The sequence below is a fragment of the Apostichopus japonicus genome, chromosome 17, assembly GCF_037975245.1.
Source record: "Apostichopus japonicus isolate 1M-3 chromosome 17, ASM3797524v1, whole genome shotgun sequence".
NCBI classification, from domain to species: domain Eukaryota; kingdom Metazoa; phylum Echinodermata; class Holothuroidea; order Aspidochirotida; family Stichopodidae; genus Apostichopus; species Apostichopus japonicus.
The window spans coordinates 2,465,498-2,491,674 of NC_092577.1; the positions used below are offsets into that span (position 1 = coordinate 2,465,498).

At 36.8% G+C, this 26,177-nt stretch overlaps 1 protein-coding gene across 1 annotated transcript; it reads right to left on the reverse strand.

Moving 5' to 3' along the window:
• Nucleotides 1-215: 215 nt before the first annotated feature.
• LOC139984369 (very-long-chain (3R)-3-hydroxyacyl-CoA dehydratase 2-like) lies at nt 216-26,163 on the reverse strand. The gene is made up of 6 exons (XM_071998259.1): nt 26,004-26,163; nt 25,091-25,208; nt 24,679-24,786; nt 7,156-7,317; nt 5,911-6,049; nt 216-4,804 (listed from the first exon to the last, which is right to left on the reverse strand). Exons 1-6 carry the CDS (start codon nt 26,099-26,101, stop codon nt 4,725-4,727), a joined length of 705 nt encoding a protein of 234 aa, XP_071854360.1. The 5' UTR covers nt 26,102-26,163; the 3' UTR covers nt 216-4,724.
• Between the last annotated feature and the right edge of the window lie 14 nt (nt 26,164-26,177).

The window sequence follows — 26,177 nt, forward strand, 5'->3', positions numbered from 1 at the left end:
GTTTAATTTTCACTGCAATTTAGGATGTGGAACTACAGATTCGAAATAACCGTTTACTTAATCCAACATTTGGGTTAAAAATCTCATGGTAGGTTGGAGTTTGATAGATGCAGAATATATCAAGTTTCTGTACTGGGTATAAAGATTGTCCACCCATCCCCCCCCCTCCTTCCCCTCCTTCAAAACAAGAAAAGAACACAATTACTGTCAAGATATATGGATGATCATCCTTTCTTTGTTAACATTTAATTACAAATTACACACAATATTATAGTACACATTCAAAATCACACAAAACTTTACATTTACCGCAAAGATCTAAGTAATTTATTAATCCCCCCCCCCTTGATTAATACTACAATTAAGCTGAAAAGCCTTCAATTTCAGCGATATGTTAAATGCCTTCGATACTTGCACATTGTTCTCATCTCATCGTGGAGCATTACGATAAATTTTGACCATTACTGAAGATGGGGGGGGGGGAGGGGTAAGAAAATGAGACAAACATCTCCATAGCGCATCTATCTATACTGTAGCAGTGTCTTCATTCCTTATAGATTTCTCTCTCGCTAAAGTAGAGATTTGCTAGGCTTGGGCAGCTTTACCCAAGTTTTCTTACAGCTTGGAATCTCTGGGTATACTTTTATCATATGAATATTCATTACTTTCTCATCATTGTTTTCTTTTAAATATTAGAAATGTTTGAAAATAAAACATGATTTCAAGCTGCTGATCATACCCTGCTTGAATGGTATATGTAACTACTATACATACAACATACATACATATTAAACGGTGTGAAGACTCGCGCAAAAAGAAACGTCTAATGCCGGTAATCTGACCTAGTTTCGAATGAGGTGTAACAGAAGTGTTAGACACCACCATCGATCCCAGAAAATACGCACACAGCTTGCTACCTTCGGTAATTAGACACTAGTGTACAGTCAGTACATACAGCTGCGGTCAATACCCACAGCACAGTAACAAACGATACAGCGATGGACATCTCAGCTCCAGCTTAAGATAACAAGGTATCACATTTCACTACTGTCTGCATTTTGTAGCAATAAGCAGAAAACTTCACTTGCAAGCAACAGAAAGTTAACTTTTTCAGAGCGCGGCACATGGTTTGGGGCGAGTCTCCAATGCCTTTAAATGAATGAAGCTAAAAACTTACTTAAAATCTAACAGAATTTGGTACAAAGAGGTAGGAACCATTCATTGCACAAGGATAGTACAAAGTGTTAATTGCTGGTAGATAGGCACTACAAATTATGTTTCTGCAGCATTGATATTGAGCTGGATATTAAATCATATTTTATTTTGCAATATTTTTAAGTAGCTTCGACAGATTTGTCAGCACAGCAACCCCACGACAACTTCACTCTCATTGGTGGAAAGTAAGACGGGTCAAAGTTTATGCTGTTCCTGACATCACAGTCAGAATGAGACGGTAACCAAGGTAACAGGCTTACCCAAGGTTATCATAGGGTAAAGCTTACCTCCCATGACTAACAAGTATACCAGTACCTGATAGTCAGAGGATATGCATTATACACATCACCAATGGCAACAGGTGCAATGGATACTTAGTAGTCATGGCAACATTTACATCAATACACAGTAACCATGCCAACAAGGGCATCTATCACTGTTAATCACACAATATGCCTAGCACTAATTGTAACAGAAAATATCAGTGACTAGTATTAACTCAGACTACTAACTCAGACGATATGCTTAGTAGTCATGGTAACAGCTGCATCAATATACAGTTACCATGCCAACAAGTGCATCTATCACTGTTAATCACATTGTAACAGAAAATATCAGTGACTAGTATTAACTCAGAGTACTAACCCAGAGGATAATGTTTAGTAGTCATGGTAACAGCTGCACAAAGCACTTTATTAATCATTACACAATATGACTAGAACCCATTGTAACAAGTATATTACTAGCTAGCATTCACAGAAGGATATGTGCCTAAACAACCCTCACAACTGAGTTATCAGGTAGATACCATAGCAACCATTGGAATAATAGTACAATAGTGAATACAGTAGTTAATGGTTATGCTGTATTGGCCCCAAAAATGCCTGATATTCAAATATGGTCACCTTTGGTCAAATTTGTTAAACTGTATTTCTAACCACCCTGTATGAAATTTATCTCACTGGGTCACTCAATCATCTAGTATGTTCATTTAGTAATGTCTATGAACAATTTGCAGGGTGAAGACCTCCAGGAAAGTGCTTTTTGAAAACTTCTAGCAATTATAGCGTGCTATAATTTGGGGCCTATACAGAGTACCTTTAATGGGGATATGCCTCGTAGCAAGTACATAGCACCAGGTGAGATCCAAACTAATACAATTACATATAAATTTCAACCATAAAAAGAAATTGCAAAAATAAAGCCATAGTAGGTGTTAATAATCAGCTGAAATTATGATGAGAATATTGCCATGGAAAAATAAGCTGGTAAAGAATTTAATCAGTAAAATGGTTTAAAAATATGATACATATTTTTGGTAGAATAATTCACCAATATATTCTCTAGGCCTCCAACTGCATATCCTAAACAGCAGGTAAGATTGCAGCTTTTATTAATCTCCTGATGATGATGATGATGATGATGATAATAATAATAAATCATCAAGCTTTTTGTATTCATCAAATAATGACTTTGCAATGCTCTGTATAAACCTCACCAGCAAAAAAGTTATACTTAATGAAAACTAGTTTAGTGGGAAGAAACTAATGGTATTTCACACTGAAAGGTCATTGTTTCCGGTGATTGGAGTAGAGTAAAAGAGCACGCAGTAAAAAGAGGAACCTTTTCCTTGACTTAATGATATTGTTGTTTTCTTATAAAGGCCTCATCAAGACAATTGAATAAGTGGAATCAAATTCGCCTAATTAGCTTACGAGTTGAGATTGCGATACTAATAACGGGAGGCAACTAATCGTATTCCACACTCAAGGTTATCGTTTCTGTAAACGGAGTAGAGAGAACTGGTAAAAAGGAACGTTTTTCTTGACTAATTGGGTTTTTTTTTTTAAGGTATATATATAACCAAAGCAATTGAATAAGTGGGATTAAATTGGGCTAATTAGGTTACAAGATAAGACTGAGGTACTTCACAAGGTAATAAACCATCAGTAGATAATTCTTTCCGCCTATTTCTCCTCTTAGAGTATCCCATGAAAGATAATACAATCATCAACACAAACAAATTAAGCATAATAAGCATAACAAAAAGTTTTAAAAATATGCAAAAAATGGAGAGAATTTATAAACTTGTCTTCATACGAAAATGAAAAAAATTGCCAATAATTGTATGAATAGCACAGATTCTTTATTTTTTTGGGGTTTGGGTATGTTGAACTTATTAAATAAAAAATAAAACAATCTTCTTAGCACAAGACTTCATTGGATAAAAAAACATCCATACACATTAGCCAACATGAAAGTGAAAATTATGAATATTTATGAGCAACATTTAAATTTCACACAATTTTTCACATTTTTGCTCACAAAAGTCCATGGGAAATGTCGACGCCTGAAATATATTTGCAATGAAATTGCACCCCGTTTTTAGTTCTTCATGAAAATGGATTTTCCTTTGGATACCTGTCTTTAATTTATGCCTAACTGTGATAACAAGTTATAAATATCTGTGTTAGTAACTAGATTTATGCAATCAAATGAATATTCATTGAGCTAGAGAAGTAAACTGTTATAATTCTATCAGATAAGCAACAGTGTATGAAAAGCTATTGATCGAGATCAAATTTACATCAATTATCACAAACTGGGCAGAATTTTAAAGGTTATAGGTTAATGGAAAATGCATCTCCATGAATACAAGAATAATTTCCTTTGCGTTTATACCTTTCACAGACAAGAACGTCTCCCATGGTAATTTTCTAAGAAAGATGCGGTAAAAAATAAGATGTTTGAAACAAGCAGTTGAAAGACAAATCTACTGAAACACAGCAACACATTCGCAGATAACAAAACTTGTCAATTTAAAAAGGATTTTATTATATTCTTAGAGATGGGCAGGATGGGGGGATGGAGGAGGTGGCGGGGGGGAGGGGGTTGGCAAAATAGGATGCTGTGTCCCTGTACAAAGGGTTCTCCTACATGCCCCACCCTCAACATCCCCATAATAACCTGTATACTGAATGAATTTTAGGCTAAAGTTTATCCTTTATGATTTTAATGTTTGGTTCTGTTCAGTTTATAATTATTTGCTTTCTTGACAGAAATTTTGACCAGCTGCTAATCTACCTACAAATTATTTGAAAATTTTCCTCATTCCAGAAAAAAATTTCAAGTAGGATAAAATATCAAAAGATCTCTTTTTAATTTCAACTTTTTTCTCTTGTCTACCTTCATTAATCTGATGGGAAGGAAGCATTAATTCTCAACTTATCATTCAGATGGCAGTAACGATGTTGAAATGCTTCCCTTGCTTGCAATTGGTTAAATTGGTTTCTCCAAGTCTTTTTTATACTACAAAGAAAGGTTTTTAACTTCTCAATTACCACTTCCCTATTAGCAATTAAGTCATGTATAACAAATGTTGTACTTTTAACCAATAGAGGCATCTAAATCATTTCTTTTTTTCTTTTTTATTGGGGGGAGGGGTAGAGGGAGGGCTTCAAATTTCATATATTGCAATGTGGCAAGTTTATGAATTGACCAACAAGGGATCAGTTGGTTTTCTTTGCGCCCTGACCTCCGATGACCTTTCTTCTTTGATGCAGCATGTGTGAAAACAACCGAGGGAAGCCTGCGAAGAACAATAGGAAAACAAAAATTATTCATTAATCAATATCCACAGATTGACATGGCAGAGATATTGTGAGAACACCGTCCTCAAAAGTCTACCCTGGATGTCACCTGCAGTGGTAGACACAGGGAAGGAGGTGGCACTGGGGGGGGTGGATGGGGGGAACCTCGGAATACAATAAATATCTGATTTTTTTATTTGTTCTTTTGCCATTCTTTGAACTTAACTTCATGGAACTCAAAACATAAAATAGGAAGTCTCAACTACAGAAACTGTCTACAAATTTTTTAAGTTTAATTGCGATACGAATCAATCTCCCCATCACCTTCACCCCTCACTTGACATCATCTCCCCCACTGACCTATCATTTTTGTGACAATGGTGCTACCATTGAAAACTTTTCATAGATTGCTTCAGAAAATTCAGCTCCACTATTAAACTGTTTACAAACTACCCAACAGAAGAAGTTCTCTCCAAGTCACTGTTCATTTCACTAAAGATCATGTCACAAGAGGTTGTGCCAATGGGTGGGTTGGGGTGGGGGGAGGGAGTTTGGGGTGGAGGGAGGGAGGGGGAGACCATTCTGAAACACTTAAAGGTAAAGTCAGACAGTTTGTGACCCAATCAAAGCCTCTTGTATAAATTAAAATTAAAATAAAATTCAACATGATTTATCATTGCGTTCACCAAAATGCTATTCAAGAGGATTACACAAACTTAAGACATTTGTGCCAAGTTCGTACACAATATTAATGTACTGCAAGTTAATGGCAGCTTTTTGTGTTAATTTGGACATCCGGCTAAGGTAACATGACAATAGGATGCTGAAGGGGCTGTACACTATAGAACACAACCTCTGCACTGCTGGTCTACAGAAATACACACTATTGCTTGATATTGATGCACCCTACTGTAGCTGAGCAGGATTTACGAAACAGCTTTCCTTCCCACCCAATTTGCAAAGAGAAAGGAAACATTGCAGTAATATGAAAGCCTCAGGTTAGAAGAAGAAACAGCTGACTGTGAATCCATATTAATATAATAATATATATAAAACTGCCAAAAATCTGTCGGGAGGCACAGGTGTTCCGAAAGACAGAACTTACATGGTATATATAGTAACATCAGAAAGATAAGGATTTTGTAGAAATCAAAGGAGATGTTGTAATCGTTGGGGAGGGATACAGAGTACAAGCCGCTCTTTTGGACGTGAGGCAAGGCGGAGTAGGTCGTCCAAAGCTCACCCTGTGGATTCAAACAAAGGAAACAAAATGCAAATTAACAACTAATTAAAATTCTGAACATTTGACATGTATACTCTAACACCTGTTAACACGTCGCTCTGGATTGTCTAGAATGTTTGACAGTGGGCTATGAACATTCTCGGTGGGCTATGAACATTGATGGTGGGCTTTGAACATTCTCGGTGGGCTACGAACATTCTCGGTGGGCTATACAAATTCTGGGTGGGCTTTGAACATTCTCGGTGGGCTAGGAACATTCTCGGTGGGCTTTGAACATTCTCGGTGGGCTACGAACATTCTCGGTGGGCTATACAAATTCTGGGTGGGCTTTGAACATTCTCGGTGCGCTATGAACATTCTCATTCAGCTATGAAATGCTCGGTGGGCTACGAACATTCTCGGTGGGCTTTGAACATTCTCGGTGGGCTAAGAACATTCTGGGTGGGCTATGAACATTCTGGGTGGGCTACGAACATTCTGGGTGGGCTATGAACTCTCGGTGGGCTTTGAACATTCTCGGTGGGCTATGAACATTCTCGGAGGGCTATGAACATTTTCGGTGGGTCGCAGGCTTTTTACTATGACGTCGGAAAAAATATATCTACAGATCTACCGACAGAGACTGATAAGGTTTCAATATTTTCTTTTACCATTAATTTCATAGCTTTAATGCATTCTGAGAATTTAACCTGAGGGTGGGAATCTGGTGGGTGTTGGCTCCACTCCTCGTGGAAGATTCTCGGTGGTGGGGCCAGAAAATTGAATTTGGCGGATTTGGATTAGAAGCCAGGACTTCTGCTTATTTGAGGGAGTTTTGATTTATACATGAATGTATTCATAGTGCTTGCATTCATGTGTAGTGAACATTGAACTGTAACACCAGCTTCATAAACCAAAATCTGAAAAATTACTGATCTGAAACAAACATTTTGGTCTTACGGTAGATAATACCTACTGTAAACCATACAGCAACAATAAATCAGGTCCAAAGTAAATTCATACTCTAGCATTTTGAAAATGATCCCCATCCCACCATCTGTAAAGTTTGTTCCGAATGGGACAAAAGGTATAACTTTAGGAGGGGTACGGTAGAAATACAAAACTTACCGCAACACCACAAGGGTATAGGACGATGAAGAGTGTATACCTAAGCCATGTTAGGATGTACGGTAACTGATTAAGCAATCCGAAGGTATAGAAGGCATAACGGACGATTTCAGTACAAGTCCAACAGGTGATGTAAAGAGCAACTCCAGGCTCATCTTGAACCTGTTCAAGAAATTTAAAAAAAATATAGATTTAAAGTGCAAAAATAAGTTGGCCTGACATTTCGATCCAAGCAGGATCTTCTTCAGAGGCTAAATGACAAGTTACAGGAACAGAGGGACAAAAAACACGCACAGAATACAGACAGGTTAATGAGCATGGTGAACACAAAGAGATGGATGTAAGGGGATTAGTAGACAAGGGATGGAGAGAAGAAAGCAACAGGGGAAGAGGAGAGATAAGCAGTGGAGGGAAAAAGAGAGGAGGATTAAAGGGAAGGGGGTAGGGAATAAACTGGAGAAGGACAAAGACAGAAAGGTGTGGAGAAAAAAGGGTGGAAGAGAGCTGTGAGAAGAGAAGTGATGGGGGGGGGGAAGGGAACAAGGGGAGATGGCCCAAGAGACTGGACATCTCAGGTAAATCCATCTATCTAAGACTTCTGAGATACATAGTGTAAAGGGGCAACAATTTAAGCCGGCACAGGGGCGACTAAATATGGCCCTTTTCAAGGACTCCAGAATGAACAAAACACCATTTCTACCACTTGAGTTTGAAGAAATTCGGCCCAGCCGTTTAGAAGTTTTTGTTATTGGAACAGACAGTGAGACACACGGACAGTTTCTTACCCCTGATGCAGTTATGAAATTCTTGTTTACAGTATTGCCTCGAGCATCACTAATCAGGAAACATTAACGATTACCATGGCAACCATTTGCTTTGGCAAACGAGATGGCAGTTATACGATCAACTGACAAACAAGTCAGAATCTTCTCATTCTCTCAGTAGAGAGCGACGGCGGAGGTAATTAATCTTTCAAAAGTTTCAGGGATTTTAACAGATTATGTCATCTACCTGCACTTTATAATAAAACCAAAGGAAATGATGGCACAAATCAGTGGAACGACAATAAACACTTTTATCTTAGAACCGTTAGAAACCAATTTGCACATGGACAGTATTAAAAGCTTTACAGACTTGTTAAGGGCATTTCCTGTATGGTAATTTATGGTAATGAAGAAGTTACACAATATAACCAAAATGGGAAAAAAGAAAAAAAAAATCTCATAATTTAGGTGATTCACTGAAAGGTCTTGATTTGAATTGAAACACTACTTGATTAGCATTAAATAAGTACAAGATGTGTGGCTTTGACAGGATATCATACACTTTGTGATCGTTGACTCTTCAGTGTACAGTACCAATGCAACAACATATGAATATTTATATCCATTGTACATAATATCATGGGGGTAATGGTGTGGTAAAATGGTTTTATACAGTAGCCGTATTCACATGAATTGAGAATGCAAAGAGCATATCAGGACCCTGTTTTCATTGGAGAGGTAAAACCAGAAAACAAAAACTCTTAGTGGTTCTGATGACCAAACATATTCATAGTGCGGTAAGCCATACATGTACAGTATGTTAATATTCATGAACTTGTGCACATCAAACTGAAGAGGTTTTATGGGTCGTGGGCGCTGGAATGGGTACGACAATTACAAATGCCCGCCCGGTAATTCTCTGAGCGCTCACCGAAATGAGTAAACTTGATTATAAGTCACTGTTCATCTACCATCATCAAATGGATAGGCTTTCAAATGAGCTTCTGTTGGCTTCCCTAACCCATGGGATTCACTACACTTAATACTGAGTAGATTGACACAGTTTAGTCTTTTGTCACTTTCATTGTCACTTATTGCAATTTCGATAGTTAAAAAAATTGAGAAAACAGTTTTTAAGATTATCCCCCTTTAAGGTAGTCTCATTGACAAGTTCATTTAAACCCTGCCTTCATAAGGCAATTTCTACCACCTCTGCACCTGTACATGAATTGTAAGCCAGTTCAGAAAAGTTTCAGGCTACAAAAACACGTCCCAACTTTGTTTCATAACATCAATTTCTGTGCTGTGAAAATGGCTGGATGAAAATATACCACTTTATCTGTAAGTTTTGAATATAATTTGAGGTTTTTTTTCTTCTCTTGGATATGATATAAAATTAACAAGAAGTAAAATCATAGTTCTGTTCATATTAACCATCCTGTTTGTAAATGTCAGTGTCCAAAATAACCAAATTTAACAGCACTTTAAGAGTAAATAAATCCACCCATCAATCAATGTTTCTGTCATAGAGGTATTAGCTTGTGATGTAACTCACATATATATGGAAATACATATTTATAAATATTAAGACAACTCATCCAGAAAACTTTACCAAGTATTATTTGACATATAATAATAATAATAATTAATAATAAGGCATTTATACGCCATAACTAAAACGATATTCTATGGCGCTTTACAAGAAAAAAATTAAACATACAAATGAACAAAGACAGCAACAAGACAGAAAAGAGAAAAAAGAGGATTACTTAAACTAGGCCTTATTTAAGAGAACTGTCTTCAGAGCTTTTTTGAAAGAGAGAAATGTGGGTTGATCAGCAACCGAAGACGGCAAGTCGTTCCACAGCCTAGCCCCAGTTTCAGAAAATACACATTTGCCAAACTGTTTTGTGCGGGTGGTGGAAACGTTTAAAGTAGTAGCAGATATACTTCTTATATGGTACTGTATGATAGAACACGCTTAGTAAACATCTTACACAAATATTCGGGGGCCTGTTTTATTAATACATTTATAAATCAAACAAAGAACCTTGAATGTAATGCGTTGCTCAATGGGGAGCCAATGTAAAGTGGAAAGACAGTCCCTGGGCACTGTCATATTTTCTTCTGCACAGAATCAATTTTGCAGCTTGGTTTTGTATAGACTGTAAGGGAAGCAGGGTACTAGAGGCAGGTAAACCGATCAGTAAAGCATAATTACAATAGTCAAGATGAGATATTACGAGACCCAAGACCACAATCAAGGAACTTACGAATCTCTCTAAGTTTGTTAAGGTTGCCACTAGCATGTATAGTAAGTCAATAGCCCAAGATGACCCCTCAGATTTGCTCTTTGGCCCGAAAAATACAGGCAGTGAATTATTTCATTTCAAGCTTGTCTTGAGTTATGAAAGGAGCAATTTAAGAACATATACTGTAGATGCTACCAGTTACTTTATATAGACAAGTGAGGTGTATTTTACACTATTTTATTAAACATATTTTTTGTTATTTTTATCGTGTATAAACCTAGTTTTTGCTTTTCTTTCTTTCCTCACCAACTGGTCTCTCTAGCTTTTGATAAGCAGTATTGTTTTTTTTCTTAGTGTCCATCATATAATCATGTCATCATTCCTCAATGTTATTAATTACTCCTAATTAATTCACTTCTGGATGAGGCAGGTCCAAGCTATTTGCACTGTGACGTACGGGACATTTCAGAGACTTAAATGTGTCTACAAGTAATAAAAAAAATCTATTTTCCAGAAACTTTTTCAGGTTTTCATATTTGTTATTGCTGCTACTTTATTACAAACTCATGAAGATTTCCTACACTTGCTTTAATTAGGTCTCATCTTAATTAATGAACAGTGTGACGTACGGGACCAGAAAATTTTGTGTTTTTTTTACAAAAGAGCAAAGCTGAAACCCCTCTGAAATTAGGAGGGCAGTGATCAAGCTGTTATAACTAGTGAATAGCGAAACCTTCCAAGGGCTAAGCTGTAACATATTAGCAAAAAATATGAAGCCATTCTAGTACAGTGGTTACACAAATGAAAATTGTCCTGTGACGTACGGGACATGTGACGTACGGGACAATTTGTCCATAAACAATGTGACGTACGGGACAATTTGTCCATAAACAAATTGACTATGAAAACTCATATTTTTATTCCTGAATATACCATAACAAGCTGATTTCTACATAAAAACATTAATTTGGATCTGCCAGAACAAAGTCATTGGTAATTTCATGCCATACAGTATTTCCTTCTTTCTGGGATACGGAAAAGAGCAGTGACTGTACTTGTGAGATCATTCCACGTAAAACATGGAATGCGAAAAGTATTAATCTACTCTACACATACATCAAATACTCATAACATCAATTCTAGCTTTGTTAGACCACAAATGATTCAAGATGCAAAGTTTTGGTGCAAATCTGTTTCGGTATATATACTGTACAACACTGTATCATACTCCCCACTATTGACCCTGAAGTTGAAATATGATCCATCCCATTCAAAACATACCAAAATGTCCACAGTAACGTCAACGTAATGTCCATCTATGAAACTAGTATGTACAACAAAGAAAACTCTATAGACCTAATACTGGTTACCAGACCAAATAGTCATAACATCAATTCTTGCTTTGATTCAAGATGCAAAGTTTTGGTACAAAACTGTTTTGGTATGTATACTGTACAACACTGCATCATACTCCCCACTAATGACCCTGAAGTTGAAATATGATCCATCCCATTCAAAACATACCAAAATGTCCACAGTAACGTCCACGTAATGTCCATCTATGAAACTATTATGTACAACAAAGAAAACTCTAATACTGGTTACCAGACCAAATAGTCATAACATCAATTCTTGCTTTGATTCAAGATGCAAAGTTTTGGTACAAAAGAGTTTTGGTGTATGTATACTGTACAACACTGTATCATACTCCCCACTAATGACCCTGAAGTTGAAATATGATCCATCCCATTCAAAACATACCAAAATGTCCACAGTATTGCCACGTAATGTCCATCTATGAAACTACATAGTGCAACAAAGAAAACTCTATAGACCTAATACTGGTTATTGAACAAACTCATTAGTGACTGTCCTCTGCAAAAATTGGGCGAGCGAAACTCTACACTAGTAACTAAAAATCTCAATGTCTACTATCCAAGTTCAGGACACAAGAACATTGTTGCACAGTCATGATAGTCACACTTCACAATAGGCCTACGAAATGTTGAAATGCAAACTCAACATTCTTGAAGTCGTCCTCATTCAATGTCAATGTTGAATAGCATTGTAGATGATTCTGTATCCCACACACACACACAATTGACTTCCCGATAGTTTATTGAACAACACCTGGGCTGTTGGTGGTCATTGGTCAATGGTTTATTTGAAGCCATTATGTGCTCTTCAGGCATGCAGGGATTATAAGTTGCAACTACCATCTTTCAACAAAATAAATTTGTAAGCATTGGAAGGTTTCAAGTAGAGGTCCCCATTTGAGCCCATGCATGTTTATCATGTATAAATACAGGGTTTCCCCCACACTACGTCCCGTACGTCACATTTTGTCCCGTACGTCACATTTTTAATTTTGATAATTAGATTTGCTGTGAATACTATATCAATTTTTTTGGGATGGATTTTGTTGAACAATGTTCTTAATTAGAACTTTACAGAATATCACCAAAAAAAAATTGTTCCTCCATATCAAAATTTGAAAAAAAGTGCTGAAAATTGTGACGTGACATCAGTATTTGGACACTAGCTAATTAGCATATTTAATTGATGAACCCCCAAACATAATATGTCAAAATCATTGGAAGGAAGGGTGTATCATGTCCCACATAACTTATATTCAATAAGTTCATATTGCTGGCAGGGAAATAGGATTCCAAATGTCCCGTACGTCACACTGCAATTTGAATTTATGCAAATTAGCCGGCTGTAATTGTTCGAATAGGCAAAACAATTAAAAAAAATTATGAAAATCTGAAACTTCAATAATTCAGCTTTAACATGACACCACATTTAGGGTGCTTCAGTAAAGTTTGAAATTTGGCTTCTAGGGATACAATAGCTTGGACCTGCCCTATAGTAAATAGATCTCAGAATTTTCCTTGGAAAGTATATTTTAACTTAGATAAAATACCTACACCTCTAGAAACTTGTTTACACACATGATTAATATGGACTTTCCAAGAGAGCTGAGAGTCAATATACACACCAAGAAATTTAATATTATCGACTCTTCTAAGGCCAATACCATGCATATATAAATCAGCATTTAATGTTCTAGAGGAGTTTCCAAATACCACATAAATTGTTTTATCAATATTCACAGACAGTTTGTTAGCAGAAAACCAATCATAAAACGCATTTAATTCATTACATATGGTTACTTTAAGAGTTTCTAAATTGCTGTCAGAGAAAAAAATATTAGTGTCATCAGCAAAAAGGACAATCGAGCAATTTGTAGAGACGTTGCAAATATCATTCACGTAAAATTATAAAAAGAAGTGGACCTAATATAGACCCTTGAGGAACTCCGCACTTAACTGAATGATTATCAGAATTGATTCCAGAAAAAGAAACGTACTGTTGCCTGTTAAACAAATAACTTGAAATGAGAGAAAGAGCTAGACCTCTACAGTAATACCGTAATGTGATAATTTCCTCAGAAGAATTCCATGATCGATGGTATCGAATGCTTTGGAAAGGTCTAAAAAACCCCAATACAATTATCACCCGAATCAAGAGCACTATGAATTTTATCCACTGCATTGACCAAAGCAAGTTCTGTAGAGTGGCCAGGGCAAAAACCAAATTGGTTTTCATTGAGAATATGAAACTTATCAAAGAAAGTATTGAGACGGTTAAAAATCAACCTTTCCAAGATTTTCGATATACAAGGTAGTATAGAAATGGGACGATAATTACTAAATAAATGAACGCCACCCTTTTTAAATATCGGTATGACTTTGGCAAATTTAAGAATATCAGGAAAAATACCCGAGGTAAATGAGAGGTTGAAAATATAAGTCAGTGGTTTTACAATATAAAGTATTATCAATTTCATAATGTTCGGGCAGAAATTATCGAAACCAGCCGATTTCTTAGTAGCAAAAATTGAATTTGAGACATTAAAAGCTTCACTTTCAGTCACAGGAAAGAGAAAAATAGTAAAAGGATTGGAATCCCCTAGGTAACTACTGAAATGAACATTAGAATCAATAGAACTGGCTAAGGAAGGACCAAGGCCAACAAAATGATTATTACATGTAAAAGCATTTGCTATTTCATTCACATCAGTGAATTCATGACCATCCTTAGAATGGAAAACATCGGGAAAATGGTTGGTTTTTCTAGTCTGTAGAGTGCCATTGATAATATTCCATGCTTCTTTCATGTTGTTTTTATTTTCATTAAAAAGATGAAAATAATAATTCTTTTTTGCAATACGGAGAACGTGGTTAAGCTTATTCCGGAAGTGTGCATAATTGTATTTATTATCTGCTGTAGGCAATTTTATATATGTTTTATAAAGTTTATTTTTTGTACGAATAGATTGTAAGATTCCAGAAGTGATCCAAGGGGAAGGTTTCTTCCTCGTCTTCCTGCCCTTAATAAGTTTCATAGGGAAATTTTTATTATAAATTTCACTAAGTGTATTGTGAAAAATAATTGAAAGAATTATTAACATTATCATCATTGAAAACTTGATGCCAGTCCAAACCAGATACTTCCGAAATAAAATTATCAATATTGACAACCCTTTTTAATTCCCCAGTGAATGAGGTCGCCAGGAGGAAAATCCTGTGGCTACTAGATCTTTATTTTCCCCAAATTCTGGTCGCCCAGAATGAAATGTGATCGCCACTTTGATATGCTAAATATTAGTACAAAAAACACTAGGCCTAGGCTCAACATCGAGTAGCACTACTGTCAGTACTGACTACACTAACGTTGAACTATAGTATAATTAAGTTCTAATTCCCGCGCTTTGATGGTCGCGGCAACATAAGGCCCGTGTGTACACACATGTATGGGACAATACCGTAACGTAAACGATAGCTACAGTACCGCTCACGTATAACTGGACATGTGTACGCGCACAGAATCGTATAAAGACGTATAAACACAATTTAAGAAATGCTTACCGTTAAATACTGGCGTTAAACAATACATTTCGTATTTATTCCAATAAAATCCACAAAGGATAAAAATGCTAAGTAGAGCTTACTTAAAGAGAAATAGAAACTTCATGTACATGATCATTTTAAGTATCCAAATACTATACAAAGAGATTAAGTTCACCGAAACACCCCTTTTCCTTACCACCTGAACATACCGTCTTTTATAAATTATAGTACCTTACAGTACTTTACATTTGATTCAAAAGTTACTTCTACAACAGCTTCCCAAAATTTTTGTGTGTCGCAATAGGTTAAGTTTTAACCGCTTAGCACAATAATTTGCATATTACACCAAAATTTACACTCGGCGTCCAGATGGCGGGAAAATGTTCAATGTGTTGTTGTTGTGTCGTTCCGTCGTTCCCATGGTGCGATGAACTTGGGCAAGTTCGAATGTCGATGACCTACTTATGTTCCGTGACCAATGTCAATGGGAATTAGATGCATGTTACAATGGTATGGTACGTAGACCACTACGACATGTGTGTACAGCGGTCTTAGGAAATTATTGTTGCTCTGAACTTTGCGAAAATTTGGAACAGGAAATCCATTCAATATTAATTTTATAGCAACGTGCGTTTAGTCAGTAAGTACTGTACATTTCAGTTTTTTGTAAAGCATTGGTGAAATTTGCAGTTGCTAAAACTGATCGCCACAGTATTATAGGGCTGGCGACTAGCATTAATTTTTCCAGAAATTCTCATCGCCAGCCGAGAATTGTGGTCGCCAATACCATGGCGACCGTAATTAAAAAGGGTTGAATATTGATATTTGAAAAATCTTGAGCATAAAAATCCTTACGATCATGCTTAGTATGTAAAAAAGAAATATTTAAATGAATCGGAAAATGATCAGTAATGTCAGTGATGAGAATTCCTGAATAGGAGATCATGACATTATTGTCACCCAAATTGCCGTTAGTCAAGATATTGTCAATAAGTGACGATGAAGAACTAGAAACCCTGGTAGGTTTGGTGATTGTGGGGATGAAACTACAAGAAACTAAATAATATTCAAAAAATCTGACGAATTTGGCCTATTGACGTCAATATTGAAGTCACCCAACAAATAACAAGGTTTCTTCTCCTTAGTGATACCATCCAGTGTTTGGTAAAGGTAATCATTAAACGAAGTAATATTTCCACTAGGGGGACGGTAGACTATGCCAACGATTATATCTCCTTTTATGAAGGGAACTCTTATTTCGACAAAAAGGCTTTCAACATGATTATTAAATATATACTGATATATCATCACGTTGACTGAATGTGTATTTTTGATCAATGAATAAACAAATCCCTCCACCCTTCTTGAGAGAGCGATGACTCTCGACAAGTGAATAATTATCTAATTTAATGAGTGGAGACATAGAAACAATAAGAGTCATCTGTGAACCAAGTCTCCGTGAAACCTATAATTGTAAAATCGGGTTTAATAATTGAAAGAAAGTCATTAATCGCACTGAAATTCTTATTGAGACTACGACTATTTAAATGAAAAATATTGAAATTACTAGTAGGCATCATATTAAGATCATCAGTATTGTAGTACTTACACATATCCGAACGTATATCGTCAAAATAATCCATATACCATTCATCATTTACTGAAGTGTCATTTGTTAATGAAGCAACTGTATGCGTACTGCAATTCCCCAAACCATTGTCCGTGACGTCAATAAAGGGAAACTTAGATTGAGAACATGTCCTACAAATCCAGTTGTTTATATAGTACCAGACTTATGTTGAGTAATGCAGGTATTGTGACTTAAAGTGTGACATAACTGACAAATAGTAACACCGTAGTATCCGCTGAAAATATCCCCATTACAAAAAAAAAAAACAACTACTAAAGGATATAGAAAACAGAAATACACAAACTAACTACTATACAAAAAACAAACAGACGAATATGCAAGCCTTACAAGGAAAACATTTCAGAGAACGTAACTTATTGTTATGTATGCTGCAGAAATGTGACTCGACATCATGAGGATACTCCAGTTCATTGTAATCGGAACAGGTGTATATGGCAACGAAAGGAATCCGGCCACGGTAGGACTCCACAGATACTGTTAAAGCAGTGTAGTCTCTGTTGCATGAAAAGGTGGTAATAGTTTATGCATCAATATCTCTTATGTTCCTGATCTTTTTAACTCCTGTACTTTTTCCTGCGTCTCTTTTGTAGATTGCTAAGATTTTACCGTCTGAGGTCCAAGCACTCTCTATCAAGTCATGGTTTTGGGTGGCCTTGAGTAGTTGCTGGTTTTGGTGGGTGAGGTCTTCTTTGACGATAATGCCCGAACCTTTCAGCTTACGTCTATTCTTGATAAAGGACGTACAATCTTTATGGCTCTGGAACTTGATGATGATTGCCCGGATTCTATTTTCAATGAGTGTCCCTACTATGTGTGCTCTGTCAATAGAGCTGGGGGTAATGTCTACACCAAGCTGATTTTTTGCTAAGTTTATGAGTAGTTCGGTCGGGTTTTCGTTGGCATTCTCTTTTATACCAAATACTCGTACGCAATTCCTACGAGAATATTGATTCATCAAGGTCATTCATTTTGTCCGTGTTTTTTTGCAATTTCAGATTTCATAGATCAGCGAGATATTTTGTGTGGGTTTTGATATCTTTGAAGGCAGTTTCAAGTTGATTTTCTAGTTCAAAGATCTTGGCTTCCTGTCGTTCTTGTTCCTCAGACAGTTTACTCAATTTACGGTTAATAGCTTTTTCAATGCAGTTCTGAAGTAGGTTTTTAAAATCTCCGTTTCCAGTCAATTCTTTCATAATTTCGCTGACCAGTTCATCAGTTCCAACAGGAGTGGATGTCATTTCCTGTAATTTTGTTCTATTTCGTCGAGCCATATTGATGGGCGATATTTCCGCAAGGCACAAAAAATAATGATCAGGTTACCGTACCTCTTTAGGGTTCGCGGAAAGGGTTCTATATACAAGTGTATTATCATAGGTTGGGCCTAAGCAGAATGTCAAAAACGTCAAGCTCAACTTATAAGAACCGATGTCAGAATTCAACTTACTGGAGAGATTTTCAATGAGAATATTATCCACAGGTAAAAATCATGATGTTTCCCTGACTGGCGAAAGATAAAGAGAACTACATGGTTTCCAGGTATTTTGCTTCCCTTTATTTGATGCTTTATTTGATGTACGTTGAGTTGAGTTGCTGCTATTAATATAACCATGTCATTATTCCTCAATGTTATTAAATACTCCTACCTACTTCCGTTCTGTACATGCCATATGAGAAATAAATTTGAACTTGCATAAATTATCCATCTTAACATACATACACTTAGTACTCTACTTAGCAATTAAGCCATCTTTGGGTGGCCTTTTGCTGCATAAAGTATCCATCTAATAAAACTATAAATTATCCATCTAATAAAACTGCATAAATTATCCATCTTTACATACATACATTTAGTACTCTACTTAGCAATTAGGCCATCTTTGGGTGGCCTTTTGCAGTATGATCCCAGCCCTACTGAAATTACGCTCAAGAACCGAGAGATTCATGCAAGAAAATCTGGTTCATACTCTCGTAGCGTCAATATTCGTTGCACAAGGAACTTCTGTAAACGTCAATTTACGACACTGCAGCACCTGAGCAAGTGTTATTGATAACGAATAAATTGCATTGGTTAGTTCATACCACGTACCAAAAGCGTTGGTCATTAGGTTTTATCACATTACTCTCGACATTTACACCAATTGTCGTTTTTCTCGACTTCTCTTACAGAAGAACTGTTGATTGCAACTTAAAGCCAATTGGATGCATTAAAAAAAAAAAAAAAAAAAAAAAAAAAAAAAAAAAATACTTGGTTTGGAAATCTGTTCAAATATCTTAAATGACAGATTGTTTATTTAGAAGAGAGAATGAACGAGTGAAGATGGTAACTGTCGTAACCCGGGGGTGATTTCTTCCTCTCGCTGTTGTTTTTAATGTTAATTCAGACCTCCCTGCAGCTCTTCAACAAAATAAAGGGTTTCTTTAGAGGTTGTCAATGAAAACATGAAGGTTTGTAAAGGCTTCAAACATGAAAACAAAAGTTTTCATAGGTCCATAATGAAGTTAATTTGTAACATACTCACCATCTACGCCCATTTTTACATCATCTGTGGCTGTTACAGTTCACTTAAAATACCTGATTTACGTTAACTGTTGTTTGTGAGTCTGTTTTGCATCACTGCATGAATCATGCCAGGCTTTCTGCTAAAGACTTAATGGCCAAATGGTTAGCACGACTGAATACAATATTTCCACTCTATTTAATATTTAAAATTAAAATAAAGGTTTTTAGCAGTTTTTAAGAGTATTTTTGAAAACTAAAAGAGACATTTTTGAAACAAGGTTTTTTAATGGTTTGAAAGGTTTCGCTGGGAGGTCTTTTTCTATATTCATAGTGAAACAACAGAAAATATGAGCTATTGTATGACCCAATCAAACGATAATGCTAAGTGCTCTATATACCTGGCGAACGGTATGAGTTTTGGACTTAACCTGGATTGTTTCCAACATTGCTTGAACTACAAGATCAACAGTAATGACGTTTTGTTTGCAAACAACATATATTCATTTATAACCTTTATCATGGGCCTAACATTATACTGTAGGTTTAACTTGAATGTTAAGATTTACTTTGTCCGCAGCAAACGTCCACAGAAACTGTCTTTACACCATCCCTGTACAGTGGACTGAAGGATTGTCTGGTAGCCCTAAGAGGTTACCTTAAAAAATGATAAATAATTTTCCAAACATGTTGTCAAAGTATGAGAACGCTAATGTTGCGTTTGACGGAGAAGAGATTTTTAATCGTTAAGAATGGACATTTCAAATATGATTTGAACAGTAACGTCATGACGTGACATCATCTTCGCATATGCAGATTGCGACATAACCCACGCTCCATACAGTACCCACAGTAATCACAATAAAAAACTGTGTTTGTATACATTTTAATGATTAATGATTAAAGATTAATTTCTTTCTTAATTTTCGGTGAAATTTCTTATACGAGTTCTTTGTTGTTTACCATGCGATGTTCAGCTCCAATGCCAAGAATGTTCAGTATGTACAGTAGGCTACTCTAACGTTTATAATGGCACAGTTCTGCGAAGCCTAAGCTTCTCGATACTACATTCTGCTCTGACATCGATTCCGCCAAGTTTCATCTTTCGGTGTTCTAAATACTCTTCAAGTTTCCTTTTACTGTAAAGCTGATCCGTGAATTTTATTTCAGCGATTTTGAAGAACAGTTTATGAACTGTGGTTTGAGTGTGAGAGTGTATTATGTGCAACACTATATATATATACCAATTGGGCATGGTAGGTTGTATACTGTACGTTCGCAATATGTACGTAATATATAATAGGCAATCACCTGTGTGTGTACATGTGAAAGGTTATTTGCTGCGGAAATAGGAGTGCTAACTTCAAGTCGCTTGTTTTGCCTATTTGCCTGCACTACGTCAATCACCAAATTGATGCATTAGAACAAACGGTGCTTTTGGTGAGAAACTGGTGAATTTGAAAAACCAGATTTCTATAAGAAGAAAACGTCGACTGGGGACAATTTTCACATGGTTAGAAAGAGAAAAATAAGAACCACAAGGACAATGTATCAAAATCTTCCACCAGACAATTATGCTAAGTACTTCAGATTTAAAATACATTCATATGAATGGCAAATCTTTATTAGTAGTCTAGTAGTCCAAGACGACCAACTTTCTGTTTCGACAACCGAAATCTGCTGGGTTGGTTGTCCGACGGCCGACTAGTTGTTTGCATCAATTTCAGACTGCATTTGTTAATAAATCATCCCCAAAGCTGGTGTTTTAATCACCAACCTACACATCTCTCCTACAGTGTACATGTTGGTATTCTATTCACCAAACCTACACATCTCTCCTTCAGTGTACATATCGGTGTTCTATTCACCAAACCTACACATCTCTCCTACAATGTACATATTGGTATTCTATTCACCAAACCTACACATCTCTCCTTCAGTGTACATGTTGGTGTTCTATTCACCAAACCTACACATCTCTCCTACAGTGTACATATCGGTGTTCTATTCACCAAACCTACACATCTCTCCTACAATGTACATATTGCTGTTCTATTAACCAAACCTACACATCTCTCATACAGTGTACATACTGTATTGCTGTTCTATTAACCAAACCTACACATCTCTCATACAGTGTACATACTGTATCGGTGTTCTATTCACCAAACCTACACATCTCTCCTTCAGTGTACATGTTGGTGTTCTATTCACCAAACCTACACATCTCTCCTACAGTGTACATATCGGTGTTCTATTCACCAAACCTACACATCTCTCCTACAATGTACATACTGCTGTTCTATTAACCAAACCTACACATCTGTCCTACAATGTACATACTGCTGTTCTATTAACCAAACCTACACATCTCTCCTACAGTGTACATATTGGTGTTCTATTTACCAAACCTACACATCTCTCCTTCAGTGTACATGATGGTGTTTCTATTCACCAAACCTACACATCTCTCCTACAGTTCACATATCAGTGTTCTATTCACCAAACCTACACATCTCTCCTACAGTGTACATATTGGTGTTCTATTCGCCAAACCTACTCATCTCTCCTTCAGTGTACATAAATTGTGTCCTATTCACCAATCCTACATATCTCTCCTACAGTGTACAACCTACAGTGTACATCCTACAGTCTAACATCCTACAGTGTACATCCTACACTGAACATCCTACGGTGTACATCCTACAGTGTAACATCCTACAGTGTACATCCTACAGTGTACATTCTACAGTGTAACAACCTACCGTGTAACATCCATCCTACAGTGTACATCGTACAGTGTAACATTATAGTGTATCATAGTGTACATCCTACAGTGTAAATCCTACAGTGTAACAACCTACCGTGTAACATCCATCCTACAGTGTACATCGTACAGTGTAACATTATAGTGTAACATCATACAGTGTACATCCTACAGTGTAACATCCTACAATGTTACATCATACAGTGTACATCCTACAGTGTAACAACCTACTGTAACATCCTACAGTGTACCATCGTACAGTGTAACATCCTACAGTGTAACATCATACAGTGTACATCCTACAGTGTAACAACCTACAGTGTAACTTCCTACAGTGTACCATCGTACAGTGTAACAACCTACAGTGTAACTTCCTACAGTGTACATCCTATAGTGTAAATCCTACAGTGTAACATCATACAGTGTACATCCTACAGTGTAACAACCTACCGTGTAACATCCATCCTACAGTGTAACATCGTACAGTGTAACATTATACAGTGTAACATCCTACAGTGTAACATCTTACAGTGTACATCTTACAGTGTACACTCTACAGTGACATACTTGTAATTCTAACTTTGCTTCACTTTCTGACAACAAAATTTGCTGTTCTGAAAACAAATATGATAGGCCTGGATGTCCAAGGGAAAACCAGAGCAAAAAAATTTAGAAATTTGTCCTATTTTGCCTGGATATACGCCAAGGATGCAAAGTGTTCTGCAAAAAGGTCTTCTCATGACAACTAGTAGATAAAATATAACCATCAAATAGATTTTAATATTTTGAAGAGCAATGCTGTACATGCATTTTTCCAAGAATTTGTTTTATACAACTTCACAGTCTGCCCAATTTTTGGCAGTTTTACCTGTAAATTTTTAATTTACTTTTAGTAACTACAAAACTTGTTTGGTAGGTTGGTTTTTAAAACAGCCAACCTTTGTTTTAAACAATCCACATAACATCTCATATGAAAGATAATCAATACTGAAACAATGATTAGCTTTGTTTTAATACTGATCTACTGTACAAACAATGGAATGAGTCAAAGTTCAAGCAGAATTAATATAACAGTTAATCACTTCATTAAGAAAAATTACAACATGTACAGCTAGGAATATAGTGCTGTTACACTTAACACCTGTAGGTAGTTAAGTTGATTAAAGTACAGCTTCCAGACACAGATTGTGTGATTTAGAAATTTGCACATGGTACAGTATATAACTAAGTCTAACTATCTCATGATTGTACACTAACAGTGTAAAATAGCAGTGTAGACATTTCTGAGCCTGGATGGGGAGGAGGGACTTGTGGTACTAAGTATAACACATGAGTATGAGTACAAGATGTCCAAAGTAGGAGTCAGGCCTCGACAAATACGGTCGCCAACTCGCCAATGGCGACTAGAATTTGTGACTGGCGAGCAAAAAATGCATTACGCTCGACATATTGGTGAGTGGCTCATTTGCTCACTGCCTTTATACGATAGGCTTACTATTAAATTGTGAGCCAATCAACAAAGGCCTATTGCCTAATGTTACACATCACAGTAGAATTATCAAGTGCACTGTTACAAGTAGGTCCTAAGGAACAGCTCTGTTCACCAGCTCGAAACTAATTTGATACTAATCGACTAAATGATACACGATAGGTGTAACCAAACTGGAAAACTACAAACTTAAATAAATGCGTAACGACAACTCAAACAGGGGTAACGCATGAATATCATGCTTTAAACACTTTTGACAAAGCACAATTTAAATAGATCTTTTTTGCTGTAAACAACTAACAGTAACACTAAACCGAGATATCCTAAGTTAGGCCATACTACCTAGGCTTATATCACACAAACACTTTGCGAGAAAAAATGTCGAGTAAATTTAACGTTTTGGAGAGTAGAATTTTAGACTCGGTCGCCAGTTGGCGAGTCGTTTAAAAAAATTTGTCGAGGCCTGGTATGAGTACAAGTATGAGTGCAAGGCTCTTAGTATGAGTACAAGGCTCTAAGTATGAGTGCAAGTTGTCCTTGGTATGAGTACAAGTATGAGTACAAGACTCTAAGCATGAGTACCAGGTTATAAGTATGAGTACAAGGCTCTAAAGTATTCAGTACGAGGCTCTCAGCACAAGCACAGAGCATGAAATGTACTGCTCTCAGCACGATTCTAAGGCTCTAAGCAAGAGTGCAAGGCTCTAAGCACAAGGCTCTTAGTATGAGTACAAGGCTCTAAGTATGAGTACAAGGCTCTAAGTATGAGTACAAGGCTCTAAATATGAGTACATACTCTTGCACTAGTAAACTAGATTTCAAACCTGCCAGACTATGAGTAACACATCCATGAGAGGGAGTACAATTTCAAACTATTAGATGCAGGATCACAAGAACAGACTCACTGAGAGTCTGCGTGAGGTGAGGAGGAGGAGGAGGAGGAGGAGGAGGAGGAGGAGGAGGAGGAGGAGGAGGAGGAGGAGGAGGAGGAGGAGAAGAGAGGACAATGTTGTCCCTGACGAACTCTTGGTAATCCATCCTTTGTCAGTGCGATCATGTAATCCCAACTCTATAATATGACATTGGAAACACATCCGCTACATTCATTGTCATCATCTTTGTAAAGGGTGAGGAAAATGATGAAAGAGATCTTCAAGGTTTCCCATCGCCCTGGAAGTCTGGCTTACCTCTAGTACACTGTGGGTCACACTCCATACGATGAACACCCTGGAAAATACCTGCATACCCGTCAGAAACGCAGAGGACCGCACGATGCCAAACAGGCAATGAAAAATCTGCAGGAGACATAAAGGTGAAAATAACTGTAACTGAACCACATGCATCAATATTGGTAAGGTACTAGAAATAGAACTAACAGTGCTGGTTGCTTAAATTGCTTCATGCTGACACAGACTGTATTAATTGTGGTCACTAACATTCATAGACAGTTCTACATAGAAAGTACTAAAAATCCTGTGTCATTGTCTAATTCCACTTAAATATCCTCAAAGTACGTCAGTTTAACAATTTACACCATATAAAACTTCATCATGAGATATGAGTGATACTGCATACATGTATACTTTGATTAATGCTTACCTCAAGGATTGCAGCCGTTTGAAACACCTTCAGGGGTAGCTCTACATTATCATAGAGTCCCACAATGGATTTGGTTTGTGAGTAATGGCGAACAGAGATAGCACCAACGGAGAGCCATCTAGAAACAAGATACAAATAATCTATTCTATGATACATATTTTCTGAACCATTTTTGGGGGTAATTGCAGAATATCCAGCAACTTTCAAGCAATACCCTTAAAAGAGGTTGGCTATGGCGGCCGTATACTGTAGGGAGTCTAGTAGTAGTAGTATGCAGAAAAATACCAAAATAAGCCAGTTTATTATGCTGTTGAGGCTACACCGTCGGTTCGTTTATGCATCTAGGGAAGTTCAAAAGGAGGAGAAATGCCAAGGTAAACTAAGTTTAATGTATCATGCTGCTGTGGCAACACCCTAAGGACAATTCACTTCTTTCAATCTTTACCATTAATTTTCACAATGACCCATCATTACATTGATATAATTATTACCAACACTAAGACTGAGTAAGACAAGAGACCAAATTGAAACTTAAAATTTGTTTGTGATATTATCAGTTATTACTAAAAACGTAACCCATTTCTCATTCTTAATCTTATTTTAATGTGGCCATTTTGTGCAAGGGAAATTTCTGAAGGGCGTATGCTATGTGTTTGCTATGAACAAGTTGGGCTATCACTTTGAGATACAGGCTACGTGTGATCAAGAAGTTACATTCTGCATAACAATTAATATACCGCAACTTGGCCATCGCTAGGCTACGCCAGTCATAGCCTTGGCTTACGTAGTGTTACACTATAGCCTAACGTTAGTGCTAGTATGAGTTTTATCTAGGGTCCACATCCAAAAAAGTGTTGGTTACTTGCATCGCAGAAAAGCCCCTGGGTAAGCGAGAAATTAAGAGAAATATTACCCTGCACACATTACTACATTGTAAAGCACCAAATACGCTGTGGCAATGCCAGAAGTCTCCGACTTTTTCTTGGATTTATCTTCGGCGTCCGACCCCATGCTGCAAATTTTGAAAACCAAGGTGACCAGATTCGACTGCTATTATTGAGGTCTACACTTGCTAGCACAGCCGATT